We start from the raw sequence: 26892 nt of genomic DNA, 5'->3' as shown, positions 1-26892 counted from the left end.
CTGACCTATGTCCATGGCGCGATGCATCTTTCGTCCTGCCTTTCTCCTGGATGACGGCGTTTCAGGAGACGATCATCAAACTCGTGAAAAAAAGGAAAGTGATTCATCTGACCAGGTGACACGGTTACATTCATTTATTGTGCAGGCTCGATGGTCTTCTGCGCACTGCAGTCTTTAATTGACGAATCAATCTGGTCAACATGGGAATAAATCAGGCTCGGTGATCTAGTGCCCACTGCAGTCGATAATTGACTATGTAGTCGGATCAACATGGGAATAAGTGGGGTTCGTCTCCCACGGAGTGCCAGTTTCAACAATGTCAGCTGAACAGTGGACTCTGAAACACTTATGCCTGCACCAGCATTGTTCTCTATCGTCAAATCTGCCACAGATCACCACCTATCCCGCTTTACACAGTGGACAAGCCTCCAACATCCACGTCCTCTGAAGAGACTGACCGTCCAACTCGCTTTCGCATTCTCTGGTTTCACCGACCTTCAACCACTGTCAAGAGATACTCCTGGCATTAACACCCGAACAGTCCATTAGTTTCGTCGTTTCCGAGATGCTCGTTCCGAGCCATAACAATGAGTCCTTCGTCAAACTCGTTTACGCTATCAGATGTTCCCTATTGTAACCCATATTGTCGTTAGATTGTTTCCTCACGTGTCTCTGCTTCACTTATAAACTTTCCTTACCGCGACACATGCCCGGAACGCCACCACACATCATTTAATCTTGCGTTAGGTAGTGGTCATAATGTTTTGGTTCGTAAGGTAAGTGGTAGGCTCGTGTTCCTATACTGCTCAGCCCTCAAACTGCTGTCTATAGGAATGAGAGGCATCTGAAATCTGTACTTGATACTGCCCCAAAGTATGAGTGATCCACCTCCTTCGTGAACAATGTGGACATCCTGGAATCTCGAATAACATGCGACTGTATGGAAGACTAGCTAACCAAGAAATGTATATCCGTATAATACAATATCGAATACCGTCGGAGACGAAGGACTATGTTCTTCGGTCACATCTGTAAAATGTATGAAAGGAGATTGGCACGTCTGATACTGCAGTTTCTTCTGAGGAAAAAACCCATTAATGCGAGGCCAGTGACTAACAAATTGATTTGGAAGAAAGAATCTACAGCAGATACACCCTTAGAACACGGAAACCTTAACATTTAAAATCGAGGGTGTCCCAGGTTCCCAGAATAGCAATGCACAAATTACGAATGCGTCATGGACAAAGGACTGAAGGAGGCCGCAACGTGTGACAGTGAAAGGATAAACACCGAAAGGAAAAACGATGATCCGTACTAACTTTGTCCACAAATATCCAACGTGAATAGTCTTTAACAATGACCGTGGATGAACTTGATTTATTCATTGGTGGTTTGAAACATGCAATTGTCCACTAAAAATAAAGATATTAAACATCCCTATCAGTTATCGGTGCCGCATCATCGACATTAAAATACAAAATTTATTTCTCATGCGCCGTAATGTTGTATGACCACTATTTCTGGAGCTAATTGCTTTGTTTACATGACAGTATGTGATTTTAACATTTCAGGCACTGCATAAACAAACTAGTTATAAAATCTGATGTAAAAATCACTTTGCTTAGAAAACTTTGCGATTGTTTCGTTAAACAGCCTTAGCCTCTAAATGCTATAAAACCTTACTCCTTTAGGACTGCGTGTGTGTAAGGGATGAAAAATTAAGTAATCCCAGTGAAGCGGTCTTGTTATCAGTATTTAATTCATCTTAAGAAGTAAAAAGAAAATATGAAAACAGATACATGTATTCAAGCAGGCTGTCTAACATGTACAATGAAACAACTGACAGGAAATCACAAGCAGTGATAATGTTTTGTTGGTTATTTTCAATAAAAGTATCATTAAGTGCTGTATAGTTTTCTCATTCACTTTATGTATGACCACTATTGCTGGAGCTAATTGCTTTGTTTACATGACAGTATGTGTTTTTAACATTTCAGGCATTGCATAAACAAACTAGTTATAAAATCTGATGTAAAAATCACTTTGCTTAGAAAACTTTACGATTGTTTCGTTAAACAGCCTTAGCCTCTAAATGCTATAAAACCTTACTCCTTTAGGATTGCGTATGTGTAAGGGATGAAAAATTAAGTAATCCCAGTGAAGCGGTCTTGTTATCAGTATTTAATTCATCTTAAGAAGTAAAAAGAAAATATGAAAACAGATACATGTATTGAAGCAAGCTGTCTAACATGTACAATGAAACAAATGACAGGAAATCACGACCGGTGATAATGTTTTGTTGGTTATTTTCAATTAAAGTATCATTAAGTGCTGTATAGTTTTCTCATTCACTTTACCGTCTTCCGGGAGTGACATTTGTAATTTATTAACTGAAGAAAATGAAGAGAGAATTACCTAAAACTAGCACCGTAAATATTGCGGAAATGGAAAGTCCTACTGACGTACATATTTCAGAGAATGGTTTGGGAGTAAGGGGCTTTTATTGTCACAAAATCAAGATACTGTAATAACACGTAGAAAGTCTATTTTTGTGCAAACATACACTTTTCTAAATTGAACAAACCATTTTGACGTTGATAAACTAAAAGTAGGATAAATGAGAATATCAGCGGTGTTTGTTGAAGAATTCTAGTGCCAATCGTTTACAAGATATCATATTTTCAACAGTTTCCACATCAACACTCAGCTGCGCTAGCCACCTGTGTAGTTCCTAGGTACGATGTTGTATTTGCTTACAGTGTACTTGTGCATTGCAGCTTGCTAATCAGTTAGTGTGTGATAGTCCAAGTCGTGAGTGGACGTTGGGATTTACCAACGCAAAAAACTCGACATGCTTATAGCGCACGGAGAGCGTAAGAAGAATGCAGTTCGTTCTTGTAAGTTGTAGGTGGCAAGATATTCCACTAGAAGTCACCCATCTCGGAATTATTTAGCAACTTCTTCAACCAGTTATGTGAAAGTGGCAGTGTAACATCTAGACAACGTAATAGAAGGAAACAAGTGACAACAGAAGAAGGAGAAATGAATGTTATTGCTGCTGCTGCAGTTGATTAAAAGCTGCATGGGAACAGTTATGATAATCGTGTTAACTTCCGTACATGGGCATTAAGAGAGAATACTTCAGATGTGCCACATATCTTGTTTAGTGATGAAGCCACATTTTCCAATCATGGCCATGTAAACGGCCGAAACATACATTATTGGTCTGTTGACAATTCCCATTGCCTTCGTCAGATGGAACATCAGTGCCCACAGAGTGTAAATGCGTGTTGGGGAATAGTGGCCCATTAGCTAATATGCCCATTTTTCATGGACGGAGCACAGAAAGCGCACAGCTATCGCAGCCTCCTAACAGGCCGTCTTCCACAGATGCTAGAAAATGGATATTTGTGGTAAGGTCTTATGGGACCAAACGGCTGAGGTCATCGGTCCCTAAGCTTACACACTACTTAATTTAACTTAAACTAACTTACGCTAATCACGGCACACACACCCATGCCCGAGGAAGGATTGGAACCTCCGACGGGGGAAGCAGTGCGGAGCGTGACAAGACGCCTTAGACCGATCGGCTACTCAGCACGGCCTCGGATACTAGAACATGTTCCTTTGCGTACTAGGAGCTACTTCCGGTACCAACATTATAGCTGCCCATCCATTAGTGCACGTGGTACTGTAGCATGTCTTCACGAATTACTTCCAAATCGTTGTATTAGACGCAGAGAGCTAGTACCTTAGCCAGCCCGATCTCGGGATCTGTGAAGAAAACTGAAAGTTGCAATCTATAAGACTGTACCAACCACACCCGATGATATGCAACGACGTATTACTGCAACCTGCTCGGACATCTCTGTTGAAATGCGCGTGCAGCAGTCGTTCCATACTAAAGGGGAATCGTGTGTTGACACTGCCGGTGCTCATTTGTCATGATCAATTGTCTCGTTACTGATCAGAATTTTAGTGTGTGCTACCACAGCTATTGCACCAGAGTCAATGTGGGAACCTTCCAAATACGACATCTCGCAAACGATCCTGCAACAGACACCACCGACAGTCTGATTTGCCCTACTTTTAGTTTGTTTACTTTAATAGGCATTGTTCCGTCTAAACAAATATACATAGTTATTATAAGTACTATTAAAATCTGTTGACTGCCTAAAAATAAGAGCCTCTAACTACCAATCCATTCTATGAAAACCGCACATCAATAATACTTTCAATTCCCGCAATATTTATGAAGAAAGTTCCTGAAAGTGACTTACGTATAGGAATTTTTCTTAACAAGACATATTATATGTGCCCTGAATGTCATTACAGACGTATATGCTGTGTACAATGTTCGAAGAAGAATGACCAATGAATCAAGTATGAACTTAAGTAAAGTAACTAAACATTTTCGAAACGATTTAAAGGTATAGTAGATACTATAGCCTTATTTAAATTAGGTAGCATCTGAAGCTGGCGGCAGGAAGTTAGAGCGCTATCGCGACAATTACTATCTGCCTACTGTCATCAGTGTTCTCCGCTCTTTGCGCTGATCGAAAACTACTTTAAAATCTACTACAAAAATCGCGTCAAAAATTTTAAAATTCACATATGGTTCTCCATAGTGCGTCTAACCATGTCAAAAATTTATGTTTAGTGTCGATTAGGAAAAGGGGTAAATTACTTTTTTCGAAACGAATGAAATTTTACCGACCGGGAGACAATTTGAAACTTTCCAGGACGTACATGTAAAACTATTGAACTCACTGACTTACTTTGTTTTGATTGATCACAAACCTACCTCGTTCACCAACAGATTTTACGAAGTTGCGTAGCGTTTTCCATTTGCTATTTATAAGATTCGTGAAACAGTATTTATTTTTGCACTTCTGTCAGCTCATGTTAGGTAGGAAGTCTAAGCCTCGATGTCTTACAAAAATTACGTAAAAAGTTGCATATGGTACAGGTCGTTATAGTGCCTCTAGGTATGTCAAAATCTGTTCTTAAGTTATTTATGGCCGGAGCTATATTTTAAAAAAATTAGATGTTATTTTCGTTTCCCAAAACGTTTCCTGCTTCAGTACTGGAAGACACAAGTCTTTGCGCATTTGAAGTGGCTGTGTAGTAGGAGCCTACCGTACCAACCTCGTATCGGTGTATTACTGGCGGTAATAAAATGGCTCTGAGCACTATGGGACTTAGCTTCTGAGGTCATCAGTCCCCTAGAAACCTAACTAACCTAAGGACATCACACACATCCATACCCGAGGCAGGATTCGAACCTGCGACCGTAGTAGTCGCGCGGTTCCAGACTGTAGCGGCTAGAACCGCTCGACCACCCCTGCCGGCGCTGGCGGTAACAGTCCAGTCCACCAGCTGTCAGATGCCAACTACTTTAAATCGGATTCCATAATGCAGTGTGACAGAATTAGCTCATATCCCCACATCATAATCATTGTTGTTATGAAATCTTCTCCGGTGATCAGTCGAGCGGTGGTGTCGCCTTCTCGCAACTTTTCGATGTGTTTCGTACCTATCATCTTCAAGCAAAGACGATGGTTACGAAACTTAGCGAAACGTTGCGATAAGACGACTCCACCACTAGGATGATCACCCGAAAAGATTTCGCTATTAGATTATGCCGAGAAAGCCAGATATCACTTGTAATTATTGTTACTGTACACAGCATTCTGTATGACACAATGTCATGTATTTACAGCGTGTGGAACAGAATTCGCTGGTTGGTCGCTCCGGGGGATGCAGATGATGCGGAACCCAGTGACTGGCGACCCACTTACGGAGAGCTCCACCTGTTCCAGCTCCTCCCTGCTGGAACCGGGAAATACCCGGAACCGACGGAGGACGGCCGCGAGCACTGTCTTCATTTCCAGAAAGGCATAGCGGCCGCCAACGCACTTGCGGGAGCCGGCGCCGAACGGCAGGTAGCTGCCGGGTGGTAGCGAGCGAGCGCTGCCCCCTTCGAGGAAGCGGCCCGGATCGAACTTGTCAGGATCGGGGAAGTTGTCCGGCCGGCGGTGGAGCAGGATGAGGGACACGAGCACGAGGCTGTCACGTGGTATCACGTACCCAGTTCCTTCCAGCTGGATGTCTTCCTCGGTGCTCACCGGCGGATTTGGTATTGCAGGATACAGACGCAGCGTCTCCTGGAGCAAATATCACATTCCTTACTTTATTAAAAACTACTTGGGCTTCCCGCAGCGTCAGGTGGTTAAAATCGTACGAGCTTTAGACCGACCTCCCCTTGGCCATTGTATAGTGGTAAACGATTTTCGCGTCGCCGTAGCCTCGCCGATATACACTTGTCAAAATATTATGACCAACTGCTTAATAGCTTGTTTGTACGTCTTTGGAACGAAATTCATCACTGATTCTACGTGTAGGGGTACGACAGTTTGTTGGTAGGTTTGTGGAGATATGTGGCATTAGATGTCTACTCACAGGTCATGCAATTCGCATAAATAAAGGGTCACTGATTTGCGTATGCTATGATCGCGCCTGATAGCGCCCCAGATGGGTTTCATAGTATTTACGTCAGGCGAGTTTGGTCACCAAAACAGCAACGGGAGTTCATCTTAATGCTCCTCCATTCACTGTAGCACGTTTCCGAGACACGGACAATTATGCTGCTGAAAGATAACATCGCCCTCGAGGCAGACATCAAGCATGAAAGGATGCAGATCGTTCGCAGCTGTCGGCATATCTTCGATTACTACTACAGGTCACAAGCATGCTCATGAGAATGTCTCACACAGTATAATATTTCTCCCAACAGCCTGCGTCAGTGGCGCGCTGAACATTTCGGGTCGCCTCGATGACGGCGTTTGTGACGACGACCAGTTACCTAGTGTAGCGAAAATGCAGTTCACCCGAAGAGACAACAAGTTTCCACTGATCAACGGTCGAATTCCGATGATTACGTAGCCAGCACAATCGTGACTGACAAATTCGTTGGGTCAACATGTGAATACGTGTGGGTGGTCGGCTGCAGCGCTACATGTACAACAATGTACGATGGACGGTGTGCTCTGAAACACTCATGCGTGTACGAGCATTGTGCTCTTTCGGCAGAGATGCCTCACATCACCATTTATCTTACTTTACAGAGCAGACAAGCCTCCGATACCACTTCTTGGAGACCGTGGATGTCCAGCCATTTAGCACCTAATAGTAGGTCCACTGTCCTTCTACATCTATCCGTAGATGCTCATGACAGTAGCACCTGAACATTCGACCCGTTTTCGAGATACTTGTTCACAGGATCTACGTAATAGTAATCTTCCCTTTGTCAAAGTCTCTTATCTCAATGAATTTCCATATTTTCAGCCCATATCTACGCTAGGCTGATCCCCCGATCGTGTCTGCTCCGCTTATATACCTTCGTTATCGCATCACGTGCCCGCAGCGCAACCAGGCGTTGCGGTGAGCAGTGGTCATAATGTTTTGGCTGATCGGTGTATTGCCACGTTCGCTCACTGTAACGTTACTGTTGATCGCTTCTTCGATAAATATGGTAATGTTTTAATTCCGCTTTCATCGTTCCCGCAGCAGCAATGACCAAAGAGAGCTCGGTCTGAAGCTCGTGGAATTTTAATCGCTGGAAGTCCAAGGAGATTTTTTAATTCACATCGTTGCTCACATTTTACTATACATCTCGCTACTCTTAACTACCAGGCTGCTTACATCATCAGTGTTCAATTTTAAATGAAAACTGTGGTCTTCTTGCTAGTGAAGTCGTATTTGTACAGACCGTAATAAACAGAATTATAGACGATTAGTTTCAGCAATTTAAATTGGCATCTTCAGATCATCTACGTACATCAACCACTGTGCCACTCCGTATAGTGTACTATCATCCAGTCATGAACATATGAGGCAGCCATTCATCGAAGAGGACGCACCAGTGTAACGTCATATACAATAAAACCAAACATTTGGTGAACAATAACAAAAGTTTCTGATAAAATACATTTCGAAACTTCCTGGAAGATTAAACCTATGTGCCTGACCGAGACTAGAACTCGGGACCTTTTGCCGGCAAGCGCTCTACCAACTGAGTCACCCAAGCACGACTCACTACCCGTCCTTACAGCTTTAATTCTGCTAGTACGACGTCTCCTACCTTCCAAACTTCACCGAAGCTCTTCTGATAACCTTCCAGAACTAGCACTCCTGGAAAAAATGGATATTGCAGGGACATGGCTTAGCGTAGTGAAAATATCATTCTGGCTAAAATACATTTCGTTCTCAGCGTATGGATTGGAATTTCTGCACTGACAGCTGATGGCACACTCGGTGTGTGCGTCTGCGGCCTGCTTCATGCTTCTGTGAGGAGAGAGGGGGTCCAGTCTAGCAGAGGAAAGGCGATGAGGCGCCAACGCTGCCGTCCCCTGAGGGTAATTGAGTGTCACAAAAAATGGTTCAAATAGCTCTAAGCACTGTGGGACTTGGCATCTGAGGTCATCAGTCTCCTAGAACTTAGAACTACTTAAACCTAACTAACCTGAGGACATCACACACCTCCATGCCCGAGGCAGGATTCTAAACTGCTACCATAGCAACAGCGCGGTTCCGGACTGAAGCGCCTACAACCGCTCGGTCACAGCGGCCGGCTGAGTGTCACATTTCTGCCTTTCATGAAGGAACACCAAAGATAAAGATTAGTTTCAGTGTGAAAGAGGTGGTTGCTTTTGCTCATTTTGGTCATCCAATTTAAATGTATCACCATCCTCTGTGTTTGGTGTGAAGAGGCCGATCAATCGCGCACACACTGATTTAGCATTGCGGTTACTAATGGAAGAGGATAACTAGATCCCCTTGTGTACTGTGAAGCTTCTGCACGAAAATCGCCCACCAAAGTCTATATGACAGTAATGACTTGTCATTCTCCTGAGTTGTATTTCATTCGTCATGGCAGGAGAGGTCAGTTTCTCAGGCGGACTGAGGGGAGGTCATCAAGATGAGCAAAGCGAGTAGTAGCATGTTTATTGCCCTAGAATTAGTTTTCCGGATGAACTAGGGCCATATTTCCGAACAGACTAGAATCAGTTTTTCGAGCGGACTGGAGTAAGTGCAATGAGTACAACGGCAAGATCGTGGTTTTGGAGTCACCAGCGGGAGTCCTTGACTTGTGAACCAGTTAAGACTGAAACTGTGTTTATATCAAAAAACATTAGAGTACAGACCAACCGAATGAGGCAGTGCTGTTGTGAAGACACCGACCTCACACGAGGTGGCGCAGTGGTTAGACACTGGACTCGCATTCGGGAGGACGACGGTTCAATTCCGCGTCCGGCCATCCTGATTTAGGTTTTCCGTGATTTCCCTAAATCACTCCAGGCAAATGCCGGGATGGTTCCTCTGAAAGGGCACGGCCGACATCCTTCCCTAATCTGATGATACTGATGACCACGCTGTCTGGTCTCCTTCCCCAAACAACCAAACCGACCTCATATTCGAGAGGATAGAGCTTACTCTGTCCTTTCATGCCGACTCAGGTTTTCGTGATTTTCCTCAGTCACTTGAGGCAAATGCCGGCAATGTTGCTTCATGAAAGCTATGCCGAGCACATGTCTATCCTCTTAAAGCACACTTTTATGTTCTGTGTCTATTACATGTTTAGCTATTTATTTTCATTGTTTCACAATGTGAAATCCTATATCATTGTAAGATGATCACTGGGTGGATGAATGTGTAAATTAATAAAGGCAGAGACGTATCTCAAAGTGATAATCAAAAGATTTAAAGATAACAGTAATCTTGAAATACAAACATATAAACCACTCTCGAAGAGCGAACCTGGCAAGAAGTCTACAACATTGACGCCTTCAACGACAATACTAAGTCATTTATTCAAATGTTTATACAGGAATCTATCCCGCGACAGACAATACACGATTGACTCTACCTAATTTATTTGCTGGTACATCATTAGTGGCTCTTTCCCATTACAAAACACAAGTACATATGCAGTACTATTAAGCATATGTTTTGTATGACTAATGGCATTAGAATACGATGTGGAGGGAACAGAAGTTCCATGACAATATAAAGGACAGACAGAATTCTACTACAGATATTATTGTAAATAAAAGTAATGTGTCATCAGACATACTAAACCAATACATCACACTAAGAGAACAGAAATTTCTCATACTAAAATTAAAACCATATTGTAAGTTGTGAAAGGACTATCAGAGCAGAAAATAAGTGCCCTACATATTACAGCTCTGTTGTGTGAGAATGGGACTGTTAGTGGTCCACTAGAATTGTGCAAGATATTTAAGTCTCAGTTCCTGTCAATTGCCGACATGTTAAATCTCCAGAATGCTCATGTTACAGGATATCTACATCACATGCTGCTACAGAGCCGCAAAGATGAAACTGAATCAAGTATTACATCATTAAAAAGTAAAGAATATGATGAAATTTCAAATATGAGTATAATTTCAGTGCACCATACATTGTCCACCTTTGCTATGAGTCTTTCACGTGCGATCAGTTTCCTGACAGACTGGAATACTACTTGTCACCGAAACCACTTTTCGAAATGTGTGGTTCAAATGGCTCTGAGCACTATGGGACTCAACTTCTGAGGTCATTAGTCCCCTAGAACTTAGAACTAGTTAAACCTAACTAACCTAAGGACATTACACACATCCATGCCCGAGGATTCGAACCTGCGACCGTAGTGGTCTCGCGGTTCCAGACTGCAGCGCCTAGAACCGCACGGCCACTTCGGCCGGCTCGAAATGTGTGGAACACAGTGTCGACACACTGCAACAGACTGTGAGGTTGCAAAAACAATTTTTGGAAATGTAGGGGCTCTTTGCATATTTTCACCACCTGTATTCGAAAATAATTTTGAAACACATTTTATGCAAATCGCATATCTGCATTCATTGCCTGGATATACTTATACCACAGCGTCCACAGACACTAAGTGCAGACGACAGTGAAGACAGAGATTCTGTGCATTACACAGATGACACTGATTTTGAAGTATGCACAGATGAGAACCTTCTTCTGTTCACTCAGCCATACCTAAATGATTTAGTCTGTGATCCAGGACTGACGAAGAATAAAGGCGAGCTCCTAGTGTTAAGACTGCATGAAAGACATTTTTGAGCAGCTGGTACGTTCGATGAAAATTAACAGAAAAAGAGACTTGATATTCACACAATATTTTGCTCGAAACGACTTGTTGGTATACTCCAATGACATACAACGTTTGATACGTGAGTTAAACATTCCGTATGTGCCAAATGACAGGAGATTGTTTATAGAATCATCTAAGAGAATCCTGAAGGAAGATCTGCTGCACAGTGGTGACATGTATGCCTCAATAACTGCACATGAAGAAAACGTATGCCCACATGAAGGTGCTTCTTACTGATGTTCATTATGAGGATTACAACTGGTTGGTGCACGGTAATTTGGAGATGCTGGGTCTGTTTCTGCGACGTCAGGAAATACCAAATTTCCCTACTTCATCTGGGACAGTCAGTCTTGTAAAAAAGAGTGGGAATAAAATCAATGCTTCATGCAGTGTCGCGGAATAGTAAAGAGTTAGAAACGTGGAATATTGTCAAAGTTTCGTTGCCTATGCCGAGAGCCAGAGGCAGTAGGTTAGCCAAGAGGTAAGAGGGTTTTACATGTATCGGAATGTGTCGTCACGCAGGGGCAATGGATTGGTTACGAACAACAGGAGAGAGAGAATTGCTTAGCTCGTGGGTTTGTGTTAGACGGAGACTTTCGTAGAGTGTAAGACAGAGGTATAGCGTCAGCTGTACTGCATTTCATGACTTTGCGTAAGTTTGCCGTAACAGCACGTAACTCTGTCACAAGAATACCTAAGGGGCGAGTACGACAGATAAATCAGCAGTTTAAGTGGAACGAATGCGTTCATTACAAACGAGCATGACGTCAGGACGTAGCTCGTGCTTCCTTTAAATATGCCTGCTTTGATATCAACAAGGCACTCGCAGTTAGATTTGAAGTTAGATGTGTACTGGGTCGCTGTGTACCGCTCAGCTCGGTGATCGACATGTTAATCTATATTAAGGAGACGTTGCAGTAAGGGCGGCCCATCCAGCAGCAGACGTGAGGAGACAGTAAAAGCTCTGGTCCTCTCTGCTGCCTCTGTCAATCATCAACCCAGGATTAGCAGACATTGCGGCAGACTCGCTCGCCGCCAATGCTGACCACATCAGTGACCCGTCGTCGAGATCGTGCTGGGCCTAGGCCTTGTGCACCCGCCGTCACAACTCGGTGAGCCGACGACGCTGGGGGATTGCAGCCCGTTCCGCCCGTCCACCACAGACGAGCCACCTGGAGGAGCAAGGAAGAAGACGGGTTGGGATAGAGTACACTCCGCACTATGAGAATGCCTTTCGTGCTGACAGCGCCGGGACTCCAACCCAGAGCCTCCAAGCGCAGCGGCTTGCTGTACGCAGCCGAGCTGGCCGGCCAGCCAGACGCCGCCAGCCACGCACGGCCGAAGTAAGGGCATTCCGCCGCTACATCATAGCACGCGGCGCTGTGCTAGCAAGACTGGTGCGGCCCGGAGCTGGTGTCATCGCTACAAGTCAGCGAGGACTCGGGGAAGGTCGTTGATATCTCCAAGCTAAGCCAGCCTGTGTTACATGGGCTACATTGTACTCGGCAGGAATAAAGGTGACATGGATTAATAATGTTTCTTTGTCTTTTCTGACGCGTCCACAGTCATTTCCTAGCATCCTGACAACTGGAGAGGTCACCACTCGGCTTCCAATTCATCGTAGGCGACCGGGACCACCGGGGCGCCTACAGATTTGGTGTCAAAAATCCTCGCGCCCACCGCCTACGGATTTGGTATCAGTAGTGTTCGAACCGCCCACTTCAGCACTGGCCTGCAGATCTGGTATCTGGAGTCGTCGACACCGCCACTGCAGGACTGACACCACAGAGTTGTTGGGAGTGCACTTTGTGAGACCTGCGGACACAGCAGATTTATCTGAGTTTAAGGGAAACAGTTGGGAAACGTACTTGGTACCAGTCGGATGTACTGTGTGTAATTTAACGGGAGAAGGGGAGCCATGCACGAAGGTTCTACCAGTAGAATGTTCAATTTGTAGACGGTTTGGTCACGCAGAGCACAATTGTAGAGAGTGTCACTGGGCAATAACAAGGTGGAAGGATTAATTTTGTTTAGTTGTTCATTGTGAGTCTTGTTTGTCTCCTTGCATATGGTGCTCAACTGTGACAAAAGGGTTGAGTAGCTAGTGTAGTTATTGTTCTGAAGAGTAAATTCAGTATAGAGTAAGTTGTTGGTAATTTGCACAAATCATGCCGAAAACAAGATCCGTTAGTACTGAAGTGAGTATAGCTGCTCTGACGGATCAAGTCTCAAAATTGTTAGAAGAGAATGAGCAACATAAGTTACGTCATGTAGAATTAATGACGCAAATGGAGACCTTGCGTTCGGCGCAAGAGTCGCAAACGGGTTCAAGTGAGTGCAAGTCAGTAGCAATGTCCAACCTTGCAATATATCCTTCAGTATCTAATCTGATCACGCCTTTCTCGGGTAAAACAACAGAGGATGTCACAGCGTTCATTAACGATGTTTTGGCAACAGCTGCAATGAGCAATTGGTTGGACGTAACTACGTTACGTATGGCAAATTTGCGACTTGCAGGGGAAGCCAAGACGTTCGTGATGTACTATGAGACGCTTAGTAAGGCGAGCACGTTTGAAGAATTGATAGATGGGTTACGACAAAGATATCGTAAGCAGAATAGTGCAAGATTTTTTAGGGAGATGTTAGCTAATTTGACACAGAAGCTCAATGAGACAGAGGAGTCTTTTTCAGATAGGATACGGAAAATTAATTCGCAGACCTATGAATTATCGGGTAATCCTGGTGCGGATCGTGTATTACTACGAGAGGTAGAAAACAGATCCCTCGATGTATTCCTCAGGGGAATTCCAACAGAATTTTCTCGTAGGGTTAGGATGGAGAATCCTGGGGATTTACATTTACATCTACTTCTACATCTATACTCCACAAGCTACCTGACGGTGTGTGGCGGAGGGTACCTTGAGTACCTCTATCGGTTCTCCCTTCTATTCCAGTCTCGTATTGTTCGTGGAAAGAAGGATTGTCGGTATGCCTCTGTGTGGGCTCTAATCTCTCTGATTTTATCCTCATGGTCTCTTCGCGAGATATACGTAGGAGGGAGTAATATACTGCTTGACTCCTCGGTGAGGGTATGTTCTCGAAACTTCAACAAAAGCCCGTACCGAGCTAATGAGCGTCTCTCCTGCAGAATTTTCCACTGGGGTTTATCTATCATCTCCATGACGCTTTCGCGATTACTAAATGATCTTGTAACTAAGCGCGCTGCTCTCCGTTAGATCCTCTCTATCTCTTCTATCAACCCTATCTGGTACGGATCCCACACTGCTGAGCAGTATTCAAGCAGTGGGCGATCAAGCGTACTGTAACCTACTTCCTTTGTTTTCGGATTGCATTTCCTTAGGATTCTTCCAATGAATCTCAGTCTGGCATCTGCTTTACCGACGATCAACTTTATGTGATCATTCCATTTTAAATCACTCCTAATGCGTACTCCCAGATAATTTATGGAATTAACTGCTTCCAGTTGCTGACCTGCTATATTGTAGCTAAATGATAAGGGATCTTTCTTTCTATGTATTCGCAGCACATTACACTTGTCTACATTGAGATTCAATTGCCATTCCCTGCACCACGTGTCAATTCGCTGCAGATCCTCCTGCATTTCAGTACAATTTTCCATTGTTACAACCTCTCGATATACCACAGCATTATCCGCAAAAAGGCTCGGTGAATTTCCGATGTCATCCACAAGGTCATATATGTATATTGTGAAGAGCAACGGTCCTACGACACTCCCCTGTGGCACACCTGAAACCACTCTTACTTCGGAAGACTGCTCTCCATTGAGAATGACATGCTGCGTTCTGTTATCTAGGAACTCTTCAATCCAATCACACAATTGGTCTGACAGACCATATGCTCCTACTTTGTTCATTGAACGACTGTGGGAAACTGTATCGAACGCCTTGTGAAAGTCAAGAAACACGGCATCTACCTGGGAACCCGTGTCTATGGTCCTGTGAGTGTAGTGGACGAATAGCGCGAACTGGGTTTCACACGATCGTCTTTTTCGAAACCCATGCTGATTCCTACAGAGTAGATTTCTAGTCTCCAGAAAAGTCATTATACTCGAACATAATACGTGTTCCAAAATTCTACAACTGATCGACGTTAGAGTTCTGCAAATCTGTTCGACGTCCCTTATTGAAAACGGGGATGTCCTGTGCCCTTTTTCAATCCTTTGGAATGGTACGCTCTTCTAGAGAGCTACGGTACACCGCTGTAAGAAGGGGGGCAAGTTCCTTCGCGTGCTCTGTGTAAAATCGAACTGGTATCCCATCAGGTCCAGCGGCCTTTCCTCTTTTGAGCGATTTTAATTGTTTCTCTAGCCCTCTGTCGTCTACTTCGATATCTACCATTTTGTCATCTGTGCGACAATCTAGAGAAGGAACTACAGTGCGGTCTTCTTCTGTGAAACAGCTTTGGAAAAAGACATTTAGTATTTCGGCCTTTAGTCTGTCATTCTCTGTTTCAGTACCATTTTGGTCACAGAGTGTCTGGACATTTTGTTTTGATCCACCTACCGCTTTGACATAAGACCAAAATTTCATAGGATTTTCTGCCAAGTCAGTACATAGAACTTTACTTTCGAATTCATTAAACACCTCTCGCATAGCCCTCCTCACACTACATTTCGCTTCGCGTAATTTTTGTTTGTCTGCAAGGCTTTGGCTATGTTTATGTTTGCTGTGAAGTTCCCTTTGCTTCCGCAGCAGTTTTCTAACTCGGTTGTTGTACCACGGTGGCTCTTTTCCATCTCTTACGATCTTTCTTGGCACATACTCATTTCACACATATTGTACGATGGTTTTGAACTTTGTCCACTGATCCTCAACACTATCTGTACTTGAGACAAAACTTTTGTGTTGAGCCATCAGGTACTCTGAAATCTCCTTCATGTCACTTTTGCTAAACAGAAAAATCTTCCTACCTTTTTTAATATTTCTATTTACGGCTGAAATCATTAATGCAGTAAACACTGCGTATTGCAACGCATCTGCAGGAGATAGACATTGCAACAATGGTTCGAAATCATAAACGCATCTTTGCGTCGGAGAGGAATTGTCACGTGAAGGCTCAATGCAGACAGCCGCAGTGCTATGCTTGTAAACGCTATGGTCACAAGGCGAATGAGTGTCGTAGTAAGCAGAATGGTAACGGGAATAAACAGGAAAAAGCGTTAAACAGGAACGGGAGTGTTTCGTCCGTCGGAAGACATTCCCGGTAAGCAGAAGTACGGTGAAAACTAGTACGGAGACGGATTGTTGCTTGATGGGTGTTGTAAGGAATAACAGAAGTAAGTTTTTGATTGATACAGGGGCTCATGTATCTGTTGCTTGTCTAGACCTCGTGGGTAGGAGAAGACTAGGTACTCCTAGGTATAGATTACGTGGAGTAGGGAATAATGAGTTGCAATCATTGGGTACAACGCAGCTCGTTTTTAAGATTGGAATTGTAGAGTTCGGAGAGCAAATGGAAGTGTTGCCAACTGTGGGACAAGGGTATTCTGTGATTAACGGACTGGACTTCCTCGATAAACACCATGCCAAAATTAGTCTTTCACAGCGTACAGTTGAACTTAGTGGAAATTGTTTTCAATGGGTACAACAGCTGTAAATGTTTCTACGTCGCAAGGTGCATCCGTTGCTACGATGTCACCAACTGAAGCGCGTACAAGGGGATTAAAGATGATTACGCATGTCAAAGTGCCTTCGGGTACAGGTAAGTTAGTTTGGTTGTCAGTAGGTACCGATGTACCACAGCAGAGACTATGTGTGGTAGAGCCAGTGCAGAGCAATGATGCATTGGATGAAATGCATTGTTTTATTAGGAGGAGCGTTGCGCGCGTAACGGATATAAATGGGGAACTGATGATTCCGGTCAGTGTAGATAATTTTGGGAGAGATGAAGTGGATCCCCCAGAGGGTTTAGTGGTAGTAAGTTTGGAAATACTCAACTATGAGTATATAGGTGAATCCCAAGGTGATTATAACGTCAGGCAAACCGTCAAGGCATCTGTACTACGTGATAAGATTCGTCATTTGGAGAATGGTGATCGGAAAGCTATGGAAGCTTCGTTAATATAGTATTTAGATTCGTTTAGTTTAGAAGGTCCATTACCAGAAACTCCTATTACACAGCACCGTATATCGACTGGCGATAGTCCGCCGGTCTATAGAAAACCATACAGGATAGCGAAACACCTACAACCACTAGTGGAATAATTTATTAATCAACAGCTAAGGGACGGTATTATAGAGAACAGTGAAAGCCCGTGGTCTGACAACATAGTGGTAGTTCCTAAAAAGTCATTCGACGGTACTAAAAAGTATAGGTTTTGTTGTGGCTATCGTTTTATGAACGCACCAACTGTAACAGATGCGTATCCAATACCGAACATCACGGAAACATTGGACAACCTAGGACGGTGTCAATATTTTTCGGCACTAGATCTAAAGAGTGGGTACCATCAGATAGAAGTAAGTCCCGAGGATAGATCGAAGACGCCCTTTACAACAAGCCTTGGTCACTTTCAGTATCACAGAATGCCATTTGGGTTGAAAAATGCTCCTGCTACTTTCCAGCATCTGTTAGATGGTGTGCTTCGGGGACTGAAACCGAAGATTGCTATGGTATACCTCGATGATATTGTTACTTTTTCGCGTAATATAGAAGAGCATGTGGAACGACTGAACGAAGTATTTAGTAGGCTAAGAGCGGCAAATCTTACGCTTCATGTCGAGAAATGTCAGTTTGCTCAGACGCAAGTGACTTATCTTGGGCATATTATCAGTCAGGATGGGGTAAGAACGGATCCTCGTCCAACTTCGGCTGTGCGTGGTTTTCTATTACCACCGACCACTAAACAAATTCAGCAATATGTCGGTTTATGTAATTACTACAGACGATATGTAAAGGTTTTTGCAAAAGCAGACATAATGTCTTATGGGATAACAGCAATCAGTGATTTTATAATGTTACTTAAAATCCGTCTTGATTGCAATTTTTTTTTTATTCATATGACCGGTTTCGGTTCATTCAGAACATCTTCAGATCTGTAAAAATAATTATACTAATTTACTATTTCACGGAAGCAAATCTTTTTCATCCTATCTAATCAACATCAAATGTACCAGAACGTACCTGATATTTCAGTTACAGGAGTAACCCGTCCAAATCCAGCAACTTTCACATGCTACGTCACATAAAATTGGTTGGCAGAGTGCACGTCATTTATATTAATTATAACACTATTACCGACAGGTGGCGTCTGGTACATTTGTTACATTCCATTTGCACATACTGTATTCAGTAGATCTTTTTTATATTAAAAATATTTAATGAAAATATGTAGATGTGAAAGTTAAAATCTGTACTTGTCAGGATTAAAAAACAGTAAAATTATCATTTTTATACGATCTAAAAAGCATAGGGCGATTTATATATCTATGGTGCTGGTGTGAACTTGTTTTCCTCTACGGTCTGCTTCCGTGTTTCCCGCCATTTTGGTGTTGTGCTGCGGTCCGCTCAGTCGTCTGATGTCCATCGCGGCGGGCAAGAGGGCCGCACAGGAGGGCCCCGTCAACGACGCCAGGCGCTGCACGCGTCTTCCGGCTTCTCCACCGCGCACCATCTCTCATCCCTTGGTCTGGACCTCCACACGCAACATTTGTCATCTTAGTAGGTCGTCATAAATACTAAAATAGGGGTTACGATTGAATTCGCTTTGCTCGTTGAGGATGAAGTCCGGATCTTTATTTTTGTGGGTGTATATTTCGATCTCTTCCAAAATGTTAAGAAACCGTCCCTTATGAGCTCTATGCAGGATGTCTAAATTGTTTTCAATATTCGTGACTGAGTGCTTTGTCGCAGCCATATGCGCCCCAAAAGCTGTTTTGTTTTGAGAGTAGGTGTGCTCCCTGAATCTGGTTTCAAAGTTCCTACCAGTCTGCCCTATATATTGTTTACAGCAGTCATTACATTTGATCTTATATACACCTGAATCCTGAAATTTATTCCTACTATTACATATTCTATGCCGGAGCTTCAATTTTAACGTGTTATTTGTTCGGAACCCTATTTTAACGTCGGATTTACGAAAGCATCTTTCAATTTCGTCTGCAATTCTTCCATTGTAAGTGAGAGCTACATATTTTTTCTTGTTGTTCCTCTTAACTGCTACTTGACTTCCTTCTGTTTGTTCCATTTGCCTCTTCTTTATCTTCCTATAAATGGCAGGCTGGAGTGGCCGTGCGGTTCTAGGCGCTACAGTCTGGAGCCGAGCGACCGCTACGGTCGCAGGTTCGAATCCTGCCTCGGGCATGGATGTGTGTGATGTCCTTAGGTTAGTTAGGTTTAATTACTTCTAAGTTCTAGGCGACTGATGACCTCAGAAGTCGCATAGTGCTCAGAGCCATTAGAACCATTCCTATAAACATTCATCACCTGCTTACACGTATATCCGTTCGCTACGGCCACTTGTTTTAAAATACTTAACTCCTTTTCTACTTCCTGTTGGCTTAGCGGCAATCTTAGTAGTCTGCATACCATCGAAGTAAAATATGCCCATTTGTATCGCGGTGGGTGACAAGAGCGCTCATTGATAACTAGATCTGTACACGTAGGTTTTCTGAATATGCTAAATTCATGCTTCCCATCTTTCTTTATTAGTGTTAAATCTAAGTAATCTATACGGTTGTTTTCTTCAAATTCCATGGTGAATGTAATTTTCGAGTGTAGAGAGCTCATTTTTTGTGCTAAGTTTTCGATATCATTTTTATCTCCTTTGTATAATAAAATGGAGTCGTCAACATATCACCTGTAATATACAATTTTCTCAGCGATATTAGGATTTTCATCAAAGAATTTGTTTTCTAAGTGATTTACAAAAATGTCAGCCAGCGTCCCAGCTAAACTGTTCCCCATTGCCAGCCCGTCTTTCTGTTGATAAATTTTACCATTGAAGGTAAAGTAATTGAACGACAAGACTTGTTCCAATATTTCCACTAGTTCAATCACTTCCCCCAGTGCCAATTTACCATGAGTGAGGAGATTGTTCTTAATGATCTCAATCGTTTCTATCTGAAGGGGTTCGCGGAAATTGCACATCCATTAACGAGATTGTTAAAGAAAGGTGTTAAGTTTGAATGGACAGCACAGTGTCAGGAGGCATTCGAGAAGCTCAAACAGATACTAACATCAGACCCAGTGTTGATACTTCCTGATTTCGAACAAGAGTTCATTCTATCTTGTGATGCTGGTAATATTGCTGTGGATTGTATTCTTTCTCAGAGGGTTAATGGACAGGAACATCCAGTGGTTTATGCTTCCAGGCAACTGAATGAGGCAGAGAAGAATTATTCAACTACAGAGAAAGAAATGTTAGCAGTGATTTACGGTATTTCGTATTTTCGCTGTTATTTATATAGTCGTAAGTTCAAGGTGATTACCGATCACGCAGCATTAAAGTGGTTGTTGGGGTTGAAAGATCCTTCGACTCGTTTAACGAGATGGGCACTGAAACTAAGTGAATTTGACTACGAGGTGATTCACAAACCAGGGGTAAAACATATGAATGCAGATGCGCTTAGTAGAAAAATAGCAGCTGTATAAGTTGTGGGCATAAGTGAGAAGGAGTGGATAAAGGCGCAAGCCACTGACAGAGAGTGTCAATTGTTCCGAACGCAACCGCAGTTTGAAATGCAGGATGGGTTGCTTTGCAGGAAGACGAAGTGCGGACTACGCGTCGTAGTACCGGAATCGCTGAGGAAAGAAGTGTTGAAACAAGCGCACGGCCATGTATTGTCGGGTCATGGTGGTAAAAGAACGACTGATAGACGGGTAGCTGAAAGGTTTTGGTGGAAGACACGTCGCAATGATGTAGAGCAGTATGTGCAAAATTGTATACCGTGTGCGCAGGGAGCAGATTTAAGTCATCAGAAAATTCGGTTACAGAGACTACCTGAAGCGGATCGTCCGTTCGCATTCATTGGATTAGACGTAATCAGAGCATTTAACAAGACCCAAGCGGGTAACCGATACGTATTAACAATATTAGATCATTTTTCTCTATACCTCGTAATGGTAGCTGTTGCAGATCAGAAGGCAAGCTCTGTTGCGCAAGCCTTAGTAAATAAGTGGTTGCTGAAGCATGGTGTGCCTGATACTATATGTACAGATCAGAGAAGTAACTTTATGTCTGAGCTGATGAAGCAGTTATGCCGTTTATTGAAAGTTAAGAATTTTCGGAGAAGCCCATTTCATCTTCAGTCGAATGGACGAACAGAACGGGTTCATAGGACGTTAGTTAAGATGATTAGTCATTACGTAAATTCAGAACACACGGATTGGGAAGTGTACTTAAATCTGTTGACAAGCGCACATAACACGAAAGTTCATACAGGAACGGGGCTCTCTCCGTATGAGGTAATTTATGGTCGAAAAATGCCATCAGCATTTGATGTGCTCAAACCTCTGGTAGGTTCACAGGATGAGTCAGTGAAGAATTTCACCAAGAAATTGAGAGAGATTTGGCAAAGGGTACGGCGTGCTAATAAAAGAGGAACAAGAGAGTATTGGGCAAAGAACAGGTAAACTGCCACAATACAGAATTGGTCAGTGGGTGTTGTTGGCTAATCCTAATTTTCTGAAGGGTAAAACGAAGAAGTTTTTGACGAAATATTCTAGACCGTATCAGGTAAATGAAATAGTGTTTGTCTCCAGTGAACGTAAAGTTGCAGTTACCAGCCAAGTCGTCAGTAGTTCATGTGAGTAGGATAAAGCCGTTTAAGGGCGCAGTGGATGCGTTATCGCAGATTCCTCCAGCAGTAACAAAGGGTGTGAGGGTACCAAAGCTAAAACAACAGCAGAGGAACGTTCCTTACGCACTTAGGTCTAGGGATAAGTAGATTAAGTGTCCTCGGGAAGGAACATGTCGTATTTATTGTTATTAGGTAATAGGGTATGTGTAGTTTGTACTTGTCATTTGTGTGATTTAGACGTGGTAAGGAAGGGAGCGACTGACATGGCTTCCTTTTCCTTCAGGTGCCGTGGCAGGATGTGACCCGGGAACCTTTTCGTCAGTCTGGTACCGCTACACTGTTGCAGAGGAGAGGTGGTGCAGGTGCAACCACTAGATAAGGGAATTTTGTTTCCAAGGCAATTAGATGTGGTATTGTCAAGCCGCAGGTGGACAATTGTGTTCACTTATAATATACAGGGAGTGAGGAATGATGTACAGACACTACAGGATAGGTTTACGGCGCTAAAGACAGCCACGGAGAAGGAGAAGTTGTTTCAAGACATACAGTACAAGTATCAGGAATTGAAGCTCTCATACAAAAAGCTGAGAAGGCAGCTGCAACAAGTAACGGAAGTGGTCCCGCAAACGCTCGTTCGCAGGAAACGAGGGTGGTTGGATGCAGGGTGAAAATTGCTGAAAACAGTGTTTGGAACTGCGGACGAGGAAGATATAAGGAGCTTAAATAGTACGGTGGGGGAGGTGCAGGAGTTGGCGGGGGAGCCAAGTCGAAAGTGGATTGGCACATGACACGTATAGGTAACATGGAGCAAGGGATATTGAATGTCACTAGAACAGTGCGGGAGTTGACGTCAGACGTGGAACGGTATGCAGCAAATACCAGGAAAGTGTTGAATGGGGATGTAGAGGCTATACAGACGAGATTGAGCCGAATAGACGGGAAAATACAAGTAGCAGCTTTATTGAGGGCATTAGCAGACAGAGTGGATGATGCGCGTATCGAATTGGAAGAGTTATATGAATCTATGCATCACGCAGTGCATGGGCAATTGAGTACCACTTTGTTTGGTCCAGATCAGATGCTGAAGGCGTTGCTGAAAGCGCAGAAAGAATTCTCGGAAGGAGTGCGTCATTTCGTGCCTCCGGCGAAGCGGAATTTACCGTTATTCTATCGCATGTCTAAAGTGAGAGTAATTACGGATCAGGCGAGTATACACGTAGAAGTGCAAATACCAGTGATAGGTATCAATTCGCGGTACCAGTGTTATACAGTACACCCGTATCCAATTAGATGAGGTGCACTTGGGAAGTGGGTGCAAGTGCAAACTCGGGAAATGTTGTTAGTGTCAAGGCGGAGAAGTGCTCATGTGGTAATGTCTACGGAACATTTGGCAGACTGTTTCCGGGGAAGTGTTTTTATTTGTCCAGCAAAGGAGATGGCAACCCACAATCATTCGTGTGAGATGGAGTTGTTCTTGGGGAATATGGGAACCTTAGAATGAAAAAAGAAGGTGTTACTTCCGAGACCGAAATTTCAGAAAGTTGGGGAACATTGGATTTACTCTCTGTTCGAACTAGAGACTGTAGTAGCCACTTGTTACGGAAATGGTAGATCGACAGATAGATCAAAGCTTGAATTGCAGGGCAGTGGGTTATTGATTAATGGCACTGGATGTGAAATAGAGGGGAAGCATTTTCACCTACCAGCTACTTTCACGGGTACAACAATGATTAACGTGACACAGCCTATCTTGTATTATCCAGAGGAACCACCACACATATTGCCTCGCCAGAACCTAACGTTTGTTAACGAGTCCTTGGATCCCACATTGCTACAATCTTTAGATAGCCTGATTATCTCAGAAAAGGATCTGATCTCAGTTAATCAACTACTGCAGCACGAGCAGCAATATCGGGAGAAACGTAGGCAAAACACAATTATATTTGGTGTGTCAACGACTAGCATGTTCTTAGTTCTAGTGTTTATTTGTGCAACTTACTTTTGTATATTGAAAAAGATATCCCGTTCAGAAATAACAACCGTTCATCAAATACCTATGGGATGCATCGGGAACGTAATATAAATAGATAACCAATGATAAGATTGGAATCAGTATTAAGTGTAAACAGATTATTAGCAGGTAAGTAAACTTTGACAGTGTTAAAGGAGTAGTTGTAAGATACCTGTAGAGTATAAAGAAGTATGGCATGTACAACCAGTAAGTCCAAAATCGTAAAATTCGGGACGAATTTTCTTAAAGGAGGGGGATGCGTAGTGTCGCGGAAAACTAAAGAGTTGGAAATGTGGAATATTGTCAAAGTTTCGTTGCCTATGCCGAAGCCAGAGGCAGTAGGTTAGCCAAGAGGTAAGAGGATTTTACATGTATCAGAATGTACCGTCACGAAGGGGCAATGGCCTGATTACACACAACAGGCGAGAGAGAATTGCTTAGCACGCGGGTTTGTGTTAGACGGAGACTTTTGTAGAGTGTAAGACAGAGGTATAGCGTCAGCTGTAGTGAATTTCAGAACTTCGCGTTGGTCTGCCGTGACAGCACGTAACTCTGTCACAAGAACACCTAAGGGGCGAGTACGACAGATAAATCAGCAGTTTAAGTGGAACGAATGCGTTCATTACAAACGAGCATGACGTCAGTACTCTTGCCACTTCTGCACATCAATCTGAGCCCAATGAAGCATTGTGTAAACGCCTTACCTATGAGTGACAGCTGCTTCAAATATCTATATTTCACAACTTGTTAGATGCTAAGTTGAAAGAGTGCGTGTTCACTGCTACCGATATTCGGAAACTAATGCTGGATGAAGATTTCATTCATTCAGTGAGTGCCGTGGCTGGAGAAGACTGGACTGCCTTTAAGTGTGGTGATTCAAAACTTCATGGAAAACAATCCTAGCCTAGAGTGTGTCGACATATTTGAGAACATGCAGACGAAATTCAAATTGCTGGGATGCTCATTGAGTTTGAAGTTACACTTTTTAAATTCGCACCTTGAGTTTTTTGTCCAAACTTGGGTGCTGCAATTGAGGGACAGTGTCAAAGATTCCACCAGGATATCTAGGATATGGGACGACGATACGAGGGAACTTGGGATGCTCATATGTTGGGCGACTATTGCTGGATGCTTCACTGTGAGCGTGTGGAAACGCCCCATAAGAGGGAAAGGAAGGCCCACGTCATGACAACTAAGAAAGCACGGGATGAATGAGGTTAGTGCATCTTTCGACCACATTCTTTGTATGCATCTGTTCACTGTGTGCCTATTTCGATATGTTGTGGTTTTAAACTTGAATCCTACTTAAGCAAGATCCGTCTCCCATAGATATTTACTACTTCAATATGTCATATCAATAGTGGCAAAGCATACGATTGGTGACAAAACAGTGGGTGATACGCTGTTTGTATATCATTCCTGAATTCAGGAAAAGAAATACATAAGGAACTTATACGTTTTTGAAAAAGGCTTTTTCACAGTTTCGCTGAGTTACCAGCCAATTTCATTGTTACCAGAGTTTTCAAATGTGTCTGTAAACCCGATGTATCAGAGAAGAGTTGTAAATCTTAGTACACGTAACTTACTTTCAGACTCTGTTTCCAGGAGTGGAGTATGAGTGAAAATGCTATTTATTCTTTTGTATGGGGCACTAGCACGTCTTAAGGACAGGTTAAGGACAATAGGTGTTATATTTGTTTTGACAAAAACATCTGATTGGATGGATCATACAATATTTTTGCATAAGTTATGACATTATAGGATCAGGCGAAAAACCGAATTATGGTTTACTTGGTGTATGTTTGGAATTTATGGGCGCTCAACAGCGAGGTTATCAGCGTGGTAACTGCAAAGTAGCAAGCTGAGAGTTGTCCACCAGTGTCCACCAACAGGGAAGTGTTTTGAATCTTACTGGGCTACTGTAAGAGAGAGGACAGGGGATTGGGGGGGGGGGGGGGGTTACAACACGGTTTTGTCTTGGGTCCACTACTTTTTTTGATATACAGGTGGCAAAAGTCATGGGATACCTCCTAACACACACTGAGGTGACCAAAGTCATGGGGTACCTCCTAATACCGTGTCGTACCTCATTTTACCCAGCGCAGTGCAGCAACTCAACGTGGCATGGACTCATCAAGTTCCATTCCGGACTCAACAAGTCATTGAAAGTTCCCAGCAGAAATACTGAGCCATGCTGTTCACAGGGTTGTCAATAATTGCGGAAGTGTTTGCCCATACAGGGTTCTGTGCACGAACCGACCTCCCAATTATGTACCATAAATGTTCGATGGGTCTCATCTCTGACAAACTGGGTGGCCAAATCATTCGCCAAGTTGTCTGGAATGTTCTTCAAACCAATCCCAAGCAACGCTGGTCCAGTGACAAAGAGTATTTTCATCCACAAAAATTCCATCATTGTTTGGGAACATGAAGTCCATGGGTGGCTGCAGATAGTCTCCAAGCAGCTGAACACAACCACCTCCAATCAATTATGGTTCAGGAGGTCTTGAGGACTCAATTAATTCCACGGGACACACATCCGACGCCATTATGGAGCCTGCAAAGTGAATCACTGAAAACTTGGGTACATGGCGTCGTGAGGTATGAACCACACTTGAACCCTAACATCAGCTCTTACCAAGTGAAGTCACAAGTCTTCTGACCAGCCCACGGTTTTCCAGTCTTCTGGGGTCCAACCGATTCGTCAGGAACACAGGAGAGACGCTGCAGGTGATCTCGTGTTGTTAGCAAAGGCACTCTCGTCGGTCATCTGCTGCCACAGCCCATTAACACCAAATTTCACCGCACTGTCCTTACCGATACGTTCGCCGTGTGCCCCCAATTGATTTCTGTGGTTATTACACGCAGGGTTTCCTGTCTGTTAGCGCTGATAACTTTAAGCAAACGCAGCTGCTCTCCGT

The 26892-nt window shown here is 43.4% G+C and overlaps 1 protein-coding gene across 1 annotated transcript in view; it reads right to left on the bottom strand.

Moving 5' to 3' along the window:
• Window positions 1-5708: 5708 nt before the first annotated feature.
• Window positions 5709-26892, bottom strand: part of LOC124788707 (cytochrome P450 4g15-like) — a 182319-nt gene continuing 161135 nt past the window's right edge. Inside the window, exon 4 of the mRNA XM_047255987.1 lies at window positions 5709-6167. Coding sequence (XP_047111943.1) covers window positions 5709-6167 — 459 coding nt within the window. The remainder of the gene's footprint in view (window positions 6168-26892) is intronic.

This window comes from Schistocerca piceifrons, chromosome 3, assembly GCF_021461385.2.
Source record: "Schistocerca piceifrons isolate TAMUIC-IGC-003096 chromosome 3, iqSchPice1.1, whole genome shotgun sequence".
Classification (NCBI taxonomy): domain Eukaryota; kingdom Metazoa; phylum Arthropoda; class Insecta; order Orthoptera; family Acrididae; genus Schistocerca; species Schistocerca piceifrons.
The sequence above is the reverse complement of the archived record's forward strand: the minus strand, read 5'-3'. Positions and strand labels throughout refer to the sequence as shown.